This window comes from Dreissena polymorpha, chromosome 8 (assembly GCF_020536995.1).
Source record: "Dreissena polymorpha isolate Duluth1 chromosome 8, UMN_Dpol_1.0, whole genome shotgun sequence".
Taxonomy (NCBI): Eukaryota; Metazoa; Mollusca; class Bivalvia; order Myida; family Dreissenidae; genus Dreissena; species Dreissena polymorpha.
Genome location: NC_068362.1, coordinates 48,298,468 through 48,317,523, shown reverse-complemented (window position 1 = coordinate 48,317,523; position 19,056 = coordinate 48,298,468). Strand labels below are relative to the sequence as shown.

The window sequence follows — 19,056 nt, the reverse complement described above, 5'->3', positions numbered from 1 at the left end:
AATGTGCCTTATAGAGTGTAAACAAGCTTTTAATTTTTGATTTTACCTAGTTACATAGTTATTAACATCACTTGACCCAGTTTCTAATTCGGCTGGAAGATAGGAGATAGGAAGATTGGGCAATACATGTGGCTGCTAGTATTATCAAGGTAAATATTATCTTCCTTATTTGAAAACTCACAAAAGGTGATCACAAAAGCTCTTCATACGCATGATGCCTCACAGTACCTAAGAAACCAATAGCATTCCTATAAGATAAGAGCAGAGATGTAATAAACAATGTAAAACTAGTGTTTTTTATGTATTAGTCATTTATTAAGAATTTCCACCAGAGGAAAGGCCTGTACTGAATAAAAATAGCGGTTTGTGCATTCAATTATCAAGGCTTAATAAAAGCTAAACAAAAGAAGAGATACATTACTCTTTACAAATAACATCCGAGATGAAAATCTGACCTATAACCTTGAATTCTAACATAGACCTTTCACCTAAGAGCATACAAATTGTATATGACTCATCGTATGGTCTTACAAATACTATTAGAATCCTAGCCGACATAAAAAGTAACAGAACGGAAATCGAAGTTATTGACCTTTGTTCTTGATTTGTGTGACCTTGACTTTGCAGTGAGGAGCGATACCAATTATAAGTGACACATTATCTGGTAATGGGGATTAATAATCTTAAGTAATATTTACATTCTCTAAGAAATTAAAAGTTGCAGAAACATTAATTTACAAACTTTGACCTTGAATTGTGACATTCATCTTTCTTTGAGAACAATTGGAGTTGAACACTGCACATTCTGATCATGGGGACTAATAATCTGAAATGATATTAAATTCCACCACAATCAGTTACGAAGTGGAAACAATCGTTTAGATCTTCTCACATTGAAATTTATCCTTGACCTAGTAAAGAAGCATTCAATACTCAAACTACAAATGGTTCAGTCATAAAGAATAATAATCCAAATAAATATAAAAATCCTTTAAGTCAAATACAAGTTCAACTTCAGAACAAACATTTATTTACTTTGACCTTGAATTATGACCTTGACATTATACTGTGGAGCATGGGAGTTGTTTTAGACAAATTGTCTGGTCATAGGGAATCATTATCATAGGTTGTATTTTAATCCTTTCAGGCAGATTAAAGGAACAGAGCAGAGATGAAAACCATAATGATAAGAGTGGAAACTAAACCGTATGCCCATTAACCTACAATTTGACCATGGTCACAAAGGATCAGTTCTTAACAACACATCGCCTGGTCAAAGGGAATAATAATCAAAATTTAAATAAAATCCTCCAAATGTGGAATAAAAAATACAGGCTTAAACTTTTCACTTTCAAATGTGACCTTGACTTTTTGCCAGGGTGACTTAATAATGCCTTCTTCAGATTGCTTCAATCACCTTAACATTGTAGTCAGGTTGTATGAAAATCGTTTTATGGGTATAGAAGAGAAATATCTTATTGGAGAGTAGATACTCAAACTTTTGACCTTGAAGTATGACCTTGACCTTAATTTGCATTGACCTCAATATTTTAGCCATATTTCATGAAAATCTCTCGATGGGTGTATGAGATATGGATTGCACACAAAATGGAATCTCAAACCTTTGACCTTAAAATATGAACTTGACCTCAAGTCAGCATAACATTTAATGCAAGTTCCATGATTATCTGTCAAATGGTATACAACATATGGAGGAGACAAAAAGTTTAAGGCAGACTGACAGAATGATAGACTGACATATCCCTGAAGAGCATTTCTATACACTCCATCCACATTGTGGCCAATGATTAATAATGGGATGTTTCAATGGATAAACATGTACATGTGTATGTGACTACAAAATCTATACACATTTAAGATGCATAACTATTCTTCAAGCCAGGGTTTTCACAACATATCCTGGTAGGTTGTGTTTACAGGCTGAAAACATGTCACAGAAACCGTATTAGCCAAGTTGGTGGAGTTTTCCAGATACGAAGTCATCACAGATGAGCCACCAAGGTCTACAAAGCTTAGCTGACCAGACCCCTGGCTGTGAACCGGATCTATCCCGATACTGTTGGTTGGGTAAATCTGATACCCAGAAGACGATATACTGACATTCGTTGAAGTACCATGAGTTTTCCCATCTATATTAAATGCTGCTTGGTCATCTTTTTCATTTGTACTCTTATTTCTGTCTTTTTCTTTTGAACATCTGCTCATGTGACGCTTACAGTCATATTCAATAAAGAAGCCCTTGTTACAGTGCGAGCATGTATATGGTTTACGATTAAAATGATCTTTGTTCTTATGCGCCTCAAGTCGGACTGGTCTACAGAATGATTGGTCACATATATCACATTTGTGTCTAAATTCTGCATTTTCTGTATGCTTTCTTAAAATATGTTCCTTGAGTGTTGTTCCACTGTTAAAAGTCACTGCGCAGTATTCGCACGTGTATTTACGTACATAGGGCTTCCTGGGTAGCCCCTCGTGTATGTACATTGAGTGCGTTTTCAGGGCATCATGGGACTTAAAAGACAGGCCGCACAAATCGCAAGTAAACGGACGTTCACTTGAATGGGAAACCATGTGGACTTTAAGTCGACCTTTTGTGGGGAACGACTTGCCACAAACCGAGCATTCAAAACGTAATTGCTCACAAGGTTTTCTATGGGCTACTTGCATATGCTGTCGTAGTGATAGCAAGTAATTGTACTTCCTGTCACACTGCTTGCACTGATATTCCTTTGGATGTTTGACTTGCTTATGTTCCTCTTGCTCTTGTAGTGTTTTAAAATACAAATTACAGGCACTACATTTATACGGAAGATCCATATGAGATAGGATATGGAGTTTCAGCCGACGTCTAATGCATATTTGATTGCATTTGGGACAGGTGACAGTTTTGGATTGTGTTTTTGACAGTACCCGTTTGGCTAATGTCTCCGCCTTTTTCAGAAGTATGTTCACATCTACAGCCAGACCCTGAAAATATCAAGATATTGCAAAGGCTGCGTATAATACATTCCCACTAGTTACTGGAACTCTATGATTTATACAGTGAAAACGCACTAATTGTTGTAAGATGACCAAATAGGCAATGCTAAGCCCACATCTTTAGTGAAGCCTGGTGAAATACAATTCTTTTTTTAAATGATAAGAATATTCATGAAAAAAAAAAGGTTTATGCAAATAATAAGTGCATATTAAAAAAATGTAATTAGAACAAGTGTTCCAAAGTCGAAGACATATGCCCCTCCAAACAGTTATTGATCTTTCCCTCTTATTGCGCCAGTAACCATGACCTTTGACCTAGTGACCCCAATTTCAAAAGGGGTCATCTACTGTCGTCGGCCAATGCACATGAGAAGTATCAAGCCTATCGGTGAATCAGTTGACGATTTATTGATCAGAAACGATTTCACACTTACTTAGTGTGTAACAGTGACCCTGACCTTTGCCCTAGTGACCCCAATTTCTATAGGGGTCATCTACTGTCCAAGCCAATCGGTCAATTCATTGACAATTTTTCAAACTTTGTGTGAAAGTGACCTTGACCTTTGACATAGTGACCCCAATTTTAATAGGGGTCATCTACTGTCCAAAACCAATGCACATTGAACTTTCAAGCCAATCGGTCAATTCGGTGACGAGTTATTGATCGGAAACAAACTCGTCAGCCGACATTCAGACTGGTCTACCGACAGAAGGCCAGCAAAAAAATATACCCCTTCTTCTTCGAAGAGGGGCATACAAATAAAGTTTTAACTGTCAATATACTCCTTAAAAAAGGTTGAGGCAGTTTTATAGAGAGGTTATTTCCACCCATTCACCACATTATATGATAATGCAAAAATTTGGATGTTAAACTACTTAGGTTATTTCCACCCTATCACCACATTATATGATAATGCAAAAATTGGAATGTTTAACTACTTATGTTCAGACACAATTTGATTGAATAACTATTACCTTATCCAATGCTCTCAATTTAATGATTATTACTGTATTAAACTTGACCATCATATTAGTATTTTCATACTTGATTTGTGATAAAAGTTAGTTAAAAAGCAGAAGTAATGATCTAGTTTTCATGGAAAAGAGCATGTTGTATAATGGCAAATAAAGCCAAAACAAGTCATGTGACCCTGTCTTTTTAAATTAAACATGGAATCAATTTTGAAGTTTTGTTTTTGGAAGCAAAGTCTTAAGAAATAATAATATTGAAAAACAACAACACAAAAATTAAATCTAGTTTTATACCAATTAAATGGTTACTTTGACGAAGTGGTGTAGTGGATATGGTGTCCGCCTAGCGCTCGGGAGGTCATGGGTTCGATACCCACTGTTGGAGCGTTCTTTAGATTTCCCCTAAAGACATCAAGTACTGGTTCTAGTCACAGGAAATGGACTCAAGAGCGTTTCAAATAAGCCTTAGGCTTTCTATGCAATCAAGCTAAAATAAATAGGTTTAAATGGTTACTTTCCAAAAATGTTTAATATTAAGTTTTTTCAAGTACAGTTGATTGATCATAAACTAAGTGTTTAAAAGACAAATAAAATTCTAAAATTTCACATTTAGGAATGGCTAAAGAACTGTATAAACATGAACTACGCACTAAGAGATAGGAGCAATTATCATCTTCTTAAAATAATAAGAGTGTTTTGATTATGCATGCAGTTACTTAAATATGTCATTAAGTCAAAACAATGCCTTCAATATAAATGACATGGTAGACATTTTAATGTTTTAATTTTGACTTAACTTGCATTAATCAGACAACTTAAACATAATTTTTAGCACATTTGATTTCATAACCAATATTTCATATATATTTCTTTTTAGAAAGAACTCAATGCTCCCTCTAGGCTTAACCCTTTGCTACTTAGACGTATTTTGACGCATTTGTAGGCCCATAGACTGTTACATTTAATTAAAGACCTTTGTTACATGTACTTAATTCAAGTTTTAACCCTTTGCATGCTGGGAAATTTTTCGTCTGCTAAAATGTTGTCTGCAGAATTTCTAAAATTAGCATTTTCTTCTATTTTTTCAAAGAATACTATCAGAATAGCAAACAGTTTGGATCCTGATGAGACGCCACGTTCTGTGGCGTCTCATCTGGATCCAAACTGTTTGCAAAGGCCTTTAAAATTCGGTTCCCGCACTGAAAGGGTTAAAGGCTTCATTTCCAACCCTTAGATACTGGTGAGCAGAAAACAGCATAAAACCTGAACAGACTGCGAGTTACTCGCAGGCTGTTCTGGTTTTATACTGTTTGCATATAGCCATTTTCATTTTGCTTCTGAGTGGGAAAGGGTTCATGGCAACTTGCTGCTCCAGATATAACCCTGCCCCTTGGATTCCCCTTTTCTTGATATCATCATATTATTATACACTTTTTTTTTAAGTTTAATGAATAAAATCAATATTTAACAGTGACAATAGTTATATTTATTATAGTAAAATATATTTTAAATAAAATACAATTAATATTAATTCTATTCATATGTAACAGATCTATGCAATATTGAAAATATGCCAGAGGGATTATATGAATGCATCAAGAGCACTTTTGACAAATTAGAACCCTGCCATTTTCTTATCCTATACGGAGCACTGTATGAACTATCGTTTGCTTACAAGTTTCAAAGTGTCAGAAAATCACATGCTTTGAATTTTAGTTTAAGCAAAATATTCAGTAAGTGCCCATGGATAAGTTCATGGCACAATTTATTTGTCTGCAAGCAATAAATTCAGTTTTAATTCAAGACATTCCTGATATTTTCTCATGAAATACATTGAAACACAGTCATGTTTGTTATTCAAATCTAACATAAATTAATATTAACAGAAATTACCCTCACATAATCTATGACAAGCTGAGCATGGAATTTTCTAACCCTAGATTTTAAGCATTTTTTTTATTTTTAGCCAGTTTTAGATCAAAGTGTTGCTTTTCATTACCAAATGGTCCTATTCAATTTGGCAGATTAAAAAAGAGCTGGTGTTAAAATTATTAAACTAAGTCTTAATCATGAATGTACAAACTAAAGTGCAGTGTTTAGAAAGTGATGTAACTTACACTTGCACCACTCATTAAAATGTCCTTAATTTTTCAATTTCATTCTTTGGCCTCTTTAAGCACAATAATCATTTCTGGCATTCCAGCTCACCCATTTTAGACATTTGCCATAATTGTAAGCTAGAAAAACAGTATAACAGTGTCAACAACTCTATTTATCTGTAGCAATATAGGTTTATTACTGTTAACTACTCTAATTACAACACACCTTTATGTGATATATCATCACAATACCCCCTTCCCCCACTCTTAGTTTTCACCGTTTTATTTCAGTAAAGAAAGTGCAGCAGCCAGCTTCTATAGCACTATGAAGTTTGATGATGATGGCCCGAAGCTTTCATCTAAATAAATAGCCATGACAAACGCATGAGCCTTTTTCAGTCAAAAGGACTTTTGCGCCATTCACCAAAATAATAAAAAACCAAGTGCCTTTTATTATAAAACATACAAGATTGGAACTGTAACAATCAATAAACAATTGCAATTTAAAACCATCTAATTAAACCTGTGAAAAGTTCTTATTGAAGGGAAGTCACTCATCAGGCTATGAAAAATTGTCGGACACCAACCTGTCTCTCATCCGTATCCAGATGTTCAGCAAACACTCTTGCTTTGGCATCAAGGCTGGCCACAGTATGACATCTCTTCCTCCTAAAACATTTAGAGTTACTGCCCCTCTCTTCCGAGGTGCATGCCAGCGTATGCCTGTAATGTGACAGACCGAGCATTGAGTTGGGAGTTAATTCCTCTTGCACTGCTGTTTGTGCATGATCACCAGATGGCTTTATGTTCTCTGGGCCATCGAATGTCTCAGCAATATCTTCAACATTGTTTTCATTGTCGGTATTATTTTTATGATCGTCTTCTATATCTGCATGATCTTGAGTCAGTTCTTCAACTACAATTGACTTGCATGAGGTGTTGGACCTCTTTTCACGAGTCCTTAGGTACCTTGATCTAAGCTTTGCCCCACTATCAATGTCTTCTGTTGTTGGTATACTTGGACATCCAGGACCAGGACTTTCAGGAACATCTCTGATGCTGACAGTGGATAACTGAGGTGGACCTATTTTCTCTGTAATAACTGAAAGATCTGTCAAAAGAAATTGTTTCAAGTGAAATGCAGCCAATGTATACATGAATTTGTGGCAATTAAAATTGCAAACAAGGGCTGTTTGTAAAACATGCATGCCCCCCATATGGGCTGTCCGTTGTAGTGGCAGCCATTGTGTGAATACAATTTTTGTCACTGTGACCTTGACCTTTGACCTAGTGACCTGAAAATCAATAGGGGTCATCTGCGGGTCACGATCAATGTACCTATGAAGTGTCATGATCCTAGGCAAAAGCGTGCTTGAGTTATCATCTGAAAATCATTTTACTTTTTTGGGTCACCGTGACCTTGATCTTTGACCTTGTGACCTCAAAATCAATAGGGGTAATCTGCAAGTCATGATCAATCTACCTATGAAGTTTCATGATCCTAGGCGTATGCGTTCTTGAGTTATCATCCAAAAACCATTTTACTATTTTGGGTCACCGTGACCTTGACCTTTGACCTAGTGACCTCAAAATCAATAGGGGTCATCTGCGAGTCATGATCAATCTACCCATGAAGTTTCATGATCCTAGGCGTATGCGTTCTTGAGTTATCATTCAAAAACCATTTTACTATTTCTGGTCACCGTGACCTTGAAGCGGGTATATACGATCTTGTCAAATATCTATTAATTAATATAAAATGTGTAAAAAAAACTTATTATACACATATTTCAATATAAACTAAAATAAAAGTTAAGAAGAACATGTGTCGAAAAATGGGAAATTAGACATATATTTAATTCTGAAATCGAAAAAGGCTGTACAGCCGAATTCGCCAGCATGTATATAATGCATGTACGATGTGAATCTAAATTTAGTTGAACGGTTCATTTTAACTTACTGCAGCGATATCGATTCATACGACACACGAACACTTACTTAAAAGACGAATGCATCGGTTATTGTAGAAAAATATGTACGAATTATCTTCGTCACAATCGGCTCAGAGCGCTAATTTGTATTAGCTGCATTTTATGAAATTCGTCTTAAATGTATCATTTTTCTTGCATATTGTGTGTTATGATAACATATTGGTATCAATATATAACAATTTAACACATAAAAATCGTATATACCCGCTTTAACCTTTGACATAGTGACCTCAAAATCAATAGGGGTCATCTGCGAGTCATGATCAATGTACCTATGAAGTTTCATGATCCTAGGCCCAAGCGTTCTTGAGTTATCGTCTGACAACCACCTGGTGGACGGACAGACCGACCGACAGACCGACATGAGCAAAGCAATATACCCCCTCTTCTTCGAAGGGGGGCATAATTATGAATGTCTAATTGAACATTGAAATGGAATTAAAAGATACCAGGTAAAACATTTTTATCCAAATGTACACTGATGTCTACAAAGAATCACCCATAGACCCCTGAATTTACTAGCTACCAACCATCAGCATCCAGTAGTAGAAATTCAAAATAAGCAATTAATTATAACTGAGGGGCAGGCAAAGTATTTGTGCAGGTGTACTGTGAAAAGTTACATAATGGTTATGCCAGAAAAGTATAATGCAGCATCGAAACTAAATTTACATTTTTTTCATCATTTTGGGAACAGGGCCAGGTTCCTTTGGATTCGGAAATATTGCGACCTTTTTACTAAAATTGGGAATTTAATGTTAATTTTATGCTTACAAATATTTTAAAATTGATAATAAAAAAGATTTCATTATTATATGTTCAAAAGTTCAAATTATAGAGCTGGATTCGGAGATGAATGACATGTTTAAACTTATTAAAACAAATTATTTTTTGGAAACCTTCCATTTACAGGTAAGTCCCATTTGGAAAAAAACACTTTTTTCCATAGGGAATGGGTCCCCTACCTGACCAAAATTTGAACCGTAAAAAGTTAAAACACATACACTGACTTAAAATGTTTATTATTAACTTGAAATATTATTATATTTAACTGTTTGCAGCCCTGAGCTTCATTTCAGTGATTCATATTTATAAACACTTGCTGGCTAAAAATCGCTGAAACTGTTGATAATATAAACAAGAGCACCGCCTTGCGGGTGCAGACCGCTCATCTATTTTCTTTTTAAAGGTGAAGGGACTCTCATTTTCAATCACAAAGGAGGGAGGAGTGGAGTGAAGAGGGGTGTATAGTGTGGGGTTGTGGACATTTATTACATTATCTTCCAAAAAAGCGAAAAAAAAAAATAAAAAAATCGGGGGGGGGGGGGGGGGGGGGGGGTTTGGGTGCGATGGTTGGACGGTATTTCAAACATAACCGTTTTAAAAAAAAATGGGGGGGGGGGTATAGTGTGAGGGTGTGGTGATAATTTGTGAGATGATCTTAAAAAAAAAAAAAAAAAAAAAAACAAAAAAAAAAAAATGGGGGGGGGGGGGTGGGGTGGGGGGGGTGGGGTGGGGGTATAGTGTGAGGGTGTGGTGGTCATTTGTGAGATGATCTTAAAAAAATAAAAAAAAAAAATAAAAAAAAATTAGGGGGGGGGAGGGGGGGGAGGGGGGGAGGGCACAGGGGATGGTTTGGGTGAAGTCTATTGTGGTATGTCAGGTAAGAGTAGTTTCATCAAAGTATCAATCAAATCTAATCATAAATAAAGAAGTTATGGCAATTTTAGCAAAATTTAATAATTTGACCTTGAGAGTCAAGGTCATTCAAAGGTCAAAGTAAAATTCAAGTTGCCAGGTACAGTAACCTCATGATAGCATGTAAGTATTTGAAGTTTGAAAGCAATAGCCTTGATACTTCGAGTGGATCGAAACACAAAATTTAACCATATATTAAAAGTTACTAAGTCAAAAAAGGGCCATAATTCCGTAACAATGACAACCAGAGTTATGCAACTTGTCCTTTTACTGTACCCTTATGATAGTTTGTGAGTGTTCCAAGTATGAAAGCAATATCTATGATACTTTAGGGGTAAAGTGGACCAAAACATAAATCTTAACCAAATTTTCAATTTTCTAAGTATAAAGGGCCCATAATTCCGTCCAAATGCCAGTCAGAGTTACATAACTTTGCCTGCACTGTCCCCTTATGATAGTTCATAAATCTTGCAAGTATGAAAGCAATAGCTTTGATACTGTAGGAATAAAGTGGACCTAAACACAAAACTTAATCAAATTTTCAATTTTCTAAGTATAAAAAGGGCACATAATTCTGTCAAAATGCCAGTCAGAGTTACATTACTTTGCCTGCACAGTCCCCTTATGATAGTTAGTAAGTGTTGCAAGTATGAAAGCAATAGCTTTGATGCTTAAGGAATAAAATGGACCTAAACACAAAACTTAACCAAAATTGTCAATTTTCTAAGTATAAAAAGGGCACATAATTCTGTCAAAATGCATGCCAGAGTTATCTAACTTTGCCTGCCCAGTCCCCTCATGATAGTTAGAAAGTGTACCAAGTTTGAATGCAATAGCATTGATACTTACTGAGAAAAGTGGAACTAAACGCAAAACTTAACCAAAATTTTCAATTTTTTAAGTATAAAAAGGGCACATAATTCTGTCAAAATGCACGCCAGAGTTATCTAACTTTGCCTGCCCAGTCCCCTCATGATAGTTAGTAAGTGTACCAAGTTTGAATGCAATAGCAGTGATACTTTCTGAGAAAAGTGGACCTAAACGCAAAACTTAACCGGACGCCGACGCCAACGCCAAGGTGATGACAATAGCTCATAATTTTTTTTCAAAAAATAGATGAGCTAAAAAACTACAACAAACAAACAAGCATAAATTGCAATCAAAATATTGTCTAGGTTATGAATACCTGGCTTACAGAACTTCCATCCATTCTTCAGGAAGAAATGTTTCAGGGCCTGTTCCTGTTCCAACGTCACATAGAGCAGTGTGAGGTAAACATCCATACCAGTTAGTCCTAAACAAGAATTATATTTTGAGAATGAAACCAGTTTCTGTGAACCCTCTGGAAAATACAATTTGCCTGTTAAAACACATAAACAAATCTTCACGTAAATACATTTAAAAGAACAAGGGCTGTTTGTAAAACATGCATGCCCCCCATATGGGCTGTCAGTTGTTGTGGCAGCCGTTGTGTGAATACGTTTTTTGTCACTGTGACCTTGACCTTTGACCTAGTGACCTCAAAATAAATAGGGGTCATCTGCCAGTCATGATCAATGTACCTATGAAGTTTCATGATCTTAGGCCTAATAATTCTTGAGTTATCATCAGGAAACCATTTTACTGTTTCAAGTCACTGTGACCTTGACCTTTGACCTAGTGACCTGAAAATTATTAGGGGTCATCTGCCAGTCATGATCAATGTACCTATGAAGTTTCATGATCCTAGGCGTAAGCATTCTTCAGTTATCATCCGGAAACCATTTTACTATTTCGAGTTACTGTGACCTTGACCTTTGACCAACTGACCTGAAAATCAATTGGGGTCCTCTGCCAGTCATGATCAATGTTCCCATGAAGTTTCATGATCCTAGGCATAAGCGTTCTTGAGTTATCATCCTGAAACCATTTTACTGTTTCGAGTCACTGTGACCTTGACCTTTGACCTAGTGACCTGAAAATCAATAGGGGTCTTCTGACAGTCATGATTAAAACTACCTATGAAGTTTCATGATCCTAGGCCTAAGCGTTCTTGAGTTATCATCCGGAAACCATCTGGTGGACGGACCGACATGAGTTAAACAATATACCCCCTCATGTTCGAAGGGTGGCATAATAATATAACAATTTAAACATGGTTGAAGCACCACGGCTTTTAAAAATAATCAACTCGTGTACTACTGTAATTACTCTTAGGGTAGTTTTCAGACATTCAATTTTTTTTTTTTCGTGTCTGAAAATTTAGATACCAAAATTATTCAAAAAGTTTGAGTGTCTATTATGTTATGTTACATATATATAACAAATGTTATGTTTGTTTGTCAATTATTATATTGAAATAAAACCAATGTATAAATAAGCAATAATTTTATTGTGCTGTACTATCCTTTTTCTGCTTTCAATAAAATACAAATTCACTTATTTTCAATCTCTTACCTGAAATGGTATATAAAAACGTTGTAAAGAAACAACCATACCGCTTCCTGAAAATGACATAATTTCAAATGCTGTTGGGTGAAACAATTGTTTATTACCAGTATAGATGGTAATCTACCCAATAACATAATTGTAATGGTCCATTGCCCTCAAGGAATTCTATGCCAGGTTTTATGACCTTAATCGGGATGTAAAACTCCATGATCGAAGGGTCCCAGATAAGCAAAAATAGAGCAGAAATCTAGTAAAATAGCGCTGTAAAATATATTGTCTGACAAATTGGAGTCATTAATTATTGACAAAAAATCTGTTTGTCCGGAAAATAATTATTTTGGCTAAAATAAGGGGGTGTTCGAAAACTTAAGAGTGTCCCAAAACTTTGAGTAATTACGGCACTTAGTGTAACTTGCAAATAAAGCTAAAACATAACTGGTAACTGTAACTGAAATGCAATTAAAACTGGCAATTTAAATGAAATATTTTATCCTTAATACTTGATGTCAATGATATGGCCCATTTTAACTGAATTGGATTTTATCAATCCGTTAAATCCCTTTGTAAATAATTCATTGTGCTACGACATATTATAGAGGATATTTGTTGGATTCGGTGGATTATTGATTTTAATTCACGGTTGATCATAGAAAATATATTATTTCTATGATCATGAGTGAATTAAAATCGATATTCCACCGAATCCAACAAATTTTCTTTTTATTTTATGCCTTTTTTCACAGTTTATATGCATTGTAAAAGAGTTTAACTAAAGAATTTCGCTGGCATTATGACGTCATTTCGTCATTAAAATGATGTCATTTCACAGTAAACAGTGAAAATTATCGATAATTTTCACTGATAATATTCACTGTTTGAAACAGTCAAATTATCAGTTTTAATTAACTGATATTTCTCTATAAACCACCGGAAAGCATATAATAAATAATTATTATTAATAATACATTTGTTATATTTTCATAAAACAGACACAGATTTAATGAATTATCATCATTTAACTTGAATATCTTGTGTGTCTGCCGGACATTGTTAAAACAGTAAAGAAGCAAGTTAAAGGGACTTGTTCCCAGATTTTGGCATATTAAAGTTAGTTATAAAATGCTTTAAATAAGAAATGTCAACTCAGAACTTAAGAGTGTCAGTCTACTATAACACAATAATATCTTAGATACATTGTACATTAAAGGGGCCTTTTCACAATTTGGTAAATCGACAAAATTTAAAAAAGTTGTTTCAGAAATGCATTTTTTTATTTAGTTATGATATTTGTGAGGAAACAGTAATACTGAACATTTACCATGCTCTAATATAGCCATCATATGCATCTTTTGACGATTTAAAAACCTGAAAATTATAAAGCGTTGCAAAGCAAAACGATTGAATAATATGGAAAGTTCTGTTGTTGTCATTATATTTTGTGAAACTACGAGGATTGCTTATATATAGTATAAAATAAATCCTGCATTGTATGCCGAAGGATGGTCGAGGGGTCTAAGTGGTAGACTTTTTACTCCAGGACTCCAGGGGTTCGAGCCCTGCTGCGGGCTACTTTTTTTCTTTTTTTTATGATTTATTTTTGATTTTTTACTGGAGCTTTTTAGAGCCAATGTTTACATTTATCAATAAAAAGCATTTAATGACAAACATCAACACATGCATCTCCGCCAAGGACGGTTCCAAACCTGTGCTGAAAAAGGAGGAGGGTTGGGCGTAGGGCTAGCAACCCCACCCCGTGAAAAAATGCTTGCTATGGAAACGACAACAAGGGAACAAACGACAAACGGCGCCGGGAGCGAAGCAGACCAGGCAACTGGACTTATGAAGGATGGGGATCAAAGCCGCAAGGACGTCCCCACCCCGAAAGCAGAACTCTTGACGCCAAAGCGATGGATCAGATTTGGATGTTAGAACGTGCGAACACTCTACCAGACTGGAAGGCTAGCGCAAGTGGTGAGTAAGCTGAACCGAAACAACCTGACCCTTGTGGGAGTAACAGAAGCAAGATGGACTGGCTCTGGCTAGCAGAAGATGAGTTCTGGAGAAGTCATCATCTGGTCAGGAAGAACTGACAACGACCACCGGGAAGGGGTTGCCATTATCATCAGCAAGAGCAAGGCCAACACCGTGCTACAGTGGAAACCTGTGAACGAGCGCCTGCTGTACGTCAGGATAAACTCCAAGTACGCCAAGCTGTCTGTTGTTGTGGGCTACGCACCAATAGACAATGCGGAAGAAGAGGACAAGGATGCATTCTACGACGCCCTTCAAAGTGTTTTAGAGGACATCCCCCATCACGACGTGCTGATGTTGCTCGGCGACTTCAATGCAAAGGTTGGCTGCGACAACAAAGACAGGGAGAGGACCATGGGACAACATGGAGTGTGTGTGATCACCGACAATGGGGAAAGACTAGTCAACTTCTGCCAACAGAATGACTTGGTCATAGGAGGGACCCTGTTTGCGCACAAGGAGATCCACAAACTAACATGGACATCACCAGACGGCCGGACCCAGAACCAGATCGACCACATCATCATCAATGGTCGGTGGAGGCACTCTCTGCAGGACGTGCGTGTGATGCGACATGCAGACATCGGCAGCGACCATAGTCTTCTGGTGGCCAAGGTGACTTTGAAGCTCAGGAAAGCCCAGACAGGAGACATCAAGAACCAACGCTACAATGAGGTCAAGTTGAAAGACCCAAAAGTAAAAGAAGAGTTCAGGCTAACCCTCAGGAATAGATTTAGTATTTTGGAAGATGAGGCAGTACTGACCATCGAGGGCTTCAACAGAGTAATGAAAGAACCAGGAGAGGAAGTTCTACGCTTCAGAAAGAGCAAGAAGACAGAATGGATCTCAGACGAAACGTGGTCTCATATAGAAGAAAGAAGACAAATCAAAAAGAAACTGCTGGACACCAAATCCCTAAGACTTAAGAAAAGAATTTCAAAGGAATATAGTGAGAGAGACAAGGTGGTGAAGACATCAGCCAGAAGAGACAAGAGGAGGTACATAGAGAGGCTGGCAGAGGAGGCGGAGACAGCAGCCGAGCACAATGACATGAAGACAGTGTACCAGAGCACTAGGAAGCTGAAGGACGACTACGGCCAGCACCATGACCTTCCGGTGAGAGCTGTAGACGGAACTCATGTCACTGTGGAAGAGGAGAAGCTGAAGAGATGGAAGCAACACTTCGAGTCCATCCTAAACCGCCCAGATCCACCAACCCTAGCCGACATTCCTGAAGCTGAAGAGGACCTTGACATCAACCTTGGCAACATCACTGTAACGGAAGTCAATGAAGCCATCCATAAGCTGAAGAATGGGAAGGCGCCTGGCGACGATGGAGTGTGCCCTGAGATGCTGAAAGCAGAAGACACAGTGATGCCAGATTCTTCAAAAGATTTGGGAAAGTGAAGAAGCGCCAAGCGACTGGAAGACCGGCACCATTGTCAAACTGCCCAAGAAAGGAGACCTGGGGAACTGTAACAACTGGCAAGGCATCAATTTAATATCTCTCACCAGTAAGATCTTCAGCCGCATCATCCTCCAACGCATCACAACAGCAGTGGACGGTATCCTTCGCCAGGAACAGGCAGGATTCAGGAAAGGCAAGTCCTGCATCGACCACATCTTCGTCCTGAGGCAGATCCTTGAGCAGTCCCATGAATGGAATGGATCCCTCTACGTGGTTTTTGTGGACTTTGAGAAGGCCTTCAACAGCCTACACAGAGACTCCCTCTGGAAGATTCTGCATGGTATCCCTCAAAAACTTGTCAACGGCATCAGGTCCCTGTACGAAAACTTTGAGTGCAGAGTCATCTACAATAACCAGCTCACTGAACCATTTAAGGTGGAAACTGGAGTGAAGCAAGGATGTATCCTCTCGCCGCTCCTCTTTTCAATGGCAATTGACTGGATCATGCACCGCACCACAGAGGGAAGGAGGCAAGGAATACAGTGGATGCTGACCTCGCTGCTAGATGACCTGGACTACGCTGACGATATCGGGCTACTTGCTAGCAGGAACCAGGACATCCAGCAGAAGACACAACAGTTGGCACTGTCAGCAAGCACCATAGGTCTCAGGGTCAACATTGGAAAGACTCAGGTCATGAGGAAGAACACCAGAGTGGGCGACCCAATCACCATCAATGGCCAGCCTCTGCAAGATGTGGACAAGTTCATTTACCTGGGCAGCAAGGTCACCACAGATGGAGACTGTGCAAGGGAGATCAACACGAGGATCAGCAAAAAACCAACCAAGCCTTCGAGATGCTGAAGCCCATCTGGAGGACCACAAGTCTTAGCATGTGCACCAAGCTCCGCATCTTCAAGAGCAATTTGCTGAGCGTCCTTCTATATGGGTCTGAGTGCTTGAAGACCACTGCTACCATCGAGCGCAAACTGGAAGTCTTCCAGAACAAGTTCCTGCGCCGGATCATGAGTCTTCTGGCCAAACATGATCACAAACATGGAACTGCGTGAAAGAGCTGGCGCAAACAGCATTGCTGAGACCATCGCTTTGAGGAGATGGAGATGGCTAGGCCACGTCTGCAGAATGCCACCCGACTCGCTACCCAGGGTGGCACTGAGATGGACTCCACAGGGGAAAAAAACACATGGACGACCGAAAAAGACGTGGCGCCGAACCTAGTGCGAGAACTCAACAGAGGCCTCACTCTGCAGACAGCACCCACAATAGCAGCTGACAGACCAAAGTGTCGCTCCCTTGCCGTTACCTCAAGCATCAGACGGCGCAGAGAGGATTGATGATGTGATGATCAAAACATGCCAAAATCTGTGAAAAGGCCACTTTAAAACTATTGGGACGATTGACTCGCGCGTCGACCGACAAGAGTGTTAGTAAGTCTGAAATAAAAGGATATAAAAGAGAGAATAAGAGTGTGTTAGTTATTAAAAACAGGTTAAAAACATATCAGGTATTCTATGGGGATCCTAACCCTAACCCTTAACACTTAACACATAACAACTAACGCAACACCTTATAATCCTTTTTATCCTTTATATTTCCTTAATATCGCCCCCAAACCCCCGCTTTGTCGATAGTGGTAAACAACTGCGTACCGGTAAAGTTCAATCTAGCCAAACTATTAGCTTCACCTACTCCTATAAATATGAGGTCGATTTACATCGTAAGCGGGGTAGCTTACGTCTAATTATTTGGACTAAGCTTCACCATGTTACGAAAGATTCGGGTAACAAATAATTATAAACAGAACTATCAACCCCTTCAAAAAATCAATGCCAAGCGTGTAATATTTGAATGAAACATGTTTAAGAAAAACAAAGTTAACCTGAACAGTGCAGGCTGAATTATATATATTCTTAGAATTCCGAAAAATAATGCACAGAAACTGAAGAGTCTATGTTCGGTGCAGGATAAATGATAATTGTAGGTTACAAAACACGGATTTTTTCCATGTTGAATCCGCCATAAGGTTATTGGCCATAAGTAAAACCGACCGCACAGACACACAAATCACTAACCGCTTCATATTATTTAGGCCGGTAAAATAGAAGGAACGTTTACGGAAACGATATCAAGATTGAACACATCGCTATGAATAGGACAGAACTGAAAAAACATAACATAATTTATTCGTTTACTCAGAATTGTTCAATTTCTAGTTACGTATCCACACATTGATAGTACCAAAGACCTATAAACAATATAGGTATTCTCAAGGTCTTTGATATTACAAAATACATTAATATAATAAGTGAGTATTGCAGAAATACTCCAAATCTAGTGATGTACGGACGATACGGACCATGGACCATACGGCATGGACCATACGGCCCAGATTAGCGGACCATACGGTCTAAAACTTTAACACCGTACAAAAACTTTTGTCAGAAATATTTCAATAACATTTTATATTCTATACCGTATTATAACTATGTCTAAATTAAATATAGACATTTAAACGGATCCTTAACAATACATTAATTGCTAATATTTCAAATACTGAAAAAGCCAACAATGTTTAAAATGAAAAATACCGTATTTACTTATATATTTTATGCCGTACAGAATGAAATTATATTATTTGATTCGGCACAAATTAAGCTTTCTACTAATTTACGAAATTTTCAATATTTGGTACCATTTAATTTGCAGAATCAATGATCTGTCTGGAATTCTTCAAGACAAGTGCACACAATGATACAAATAATGGCTTCAAGAATAAATCATATGTTGGGAACGACGCAGATTCAGATGAAATTTCTTTTTATGATGTTAAATATGTAGAATCAAAGCAACGTTTCTATACAAAGAAACACAAATTAATCTTTTATTGGTATAAGCATATGTGTGTATAATTGAATGGTGGATGAAAGCTGCATCTATACTGTAGTTGACGTGCCTTTTCTCATTTCAAACTGTTCTTCGGAATTAACATCATTATTTCCATCCCATACTGAAATTCGCCGGTTGAGTACACTTGTAAACAATTTCGCAAAATTCCTAGATAAGGTGATGTCTCTACAATTACTAGCATATGTATGATTGATCATCCTTCTTATGTATAGGGATCATCATCTATTTAATACTAATACTCATGTTAAAAATAGTTATTCTTATACCAACACAAATCTCGTACTATATTAAATTTTCGTAATGCAATTTAGACAAATTCTTCAAAAAATCAATGGCTTTAAATACATAATTTTATGTCATTTTATTATCGAGTTCCCTTGATACATTCTGGAAATCACCAACATCCTGGTTCTTATTAGAAATTCTTTTTATAAGCATTATCAGTATTGTTTTCATTAGAAACAATGGTCTGGTGCCCAGCTTCTATTGTAAACAA

The 19,056-nt window shown here is 37.4% G+C and overlaps 1 protein-coding gene across 9 annotated transcripts; it reads right to left on the bottom strand.

Moving 5' to 3' along the window:
* Nucleotides 1-293: 293 nt before the first annotated feature.
* Nucleotides 294-17,624, bottom strand: LOC127842385 (zinc finger protein 62-like). Of its 9 annotated transcripts, none has more exons than XM_052371867.1 (5): nucleotides 17,533-17,624; nucleotides 10,950-11,057; nucleotides 6,662-7,185; nucleotides 4,270-4,462; nucleotides 294-2,991 (listed from the first exon to the last, which is right to left on the bottom strand). In XM_052371867.1, exon 5 carries the CDS (start codon nucleotides 2,839-2,841, stop codon nucleotides 1,909-1,911), a length of 933 nt encoding a protein of 310 aa, XP_052227827.1. In that variant the 5' UTR covers nucleotides 2,842-2,991; nucleotides 4,270-4,462; nucleotides 6,662-7,185; nucleotides 10,950-11,057; nucleotides 17,533-17,624; the 3' UTR covers nucleotides 294-1,908. The 9 variants fall into 7 exon arrangements, 8 of the variants coding, with proteins under 8 accessions (XP_052227827.1, XP_052227826.1, XP_052227829.1 ...); XM_052371866.1 differs by having other exon boundaries at nucleotides 4,270-4,377; XM_052371864.1 differs by lacking the exons at nucleotides 4,270-4,462; nucleotides 17,533-17,624 and adding exons at nucleotides 17,303-17,338; nucleotides 17,415-17,509 and having other exon boundaries at nucleotides 10,959-11,057.
* Nucleotides 17,625-19,056: the final 1,432 nt, after the last annotated feature.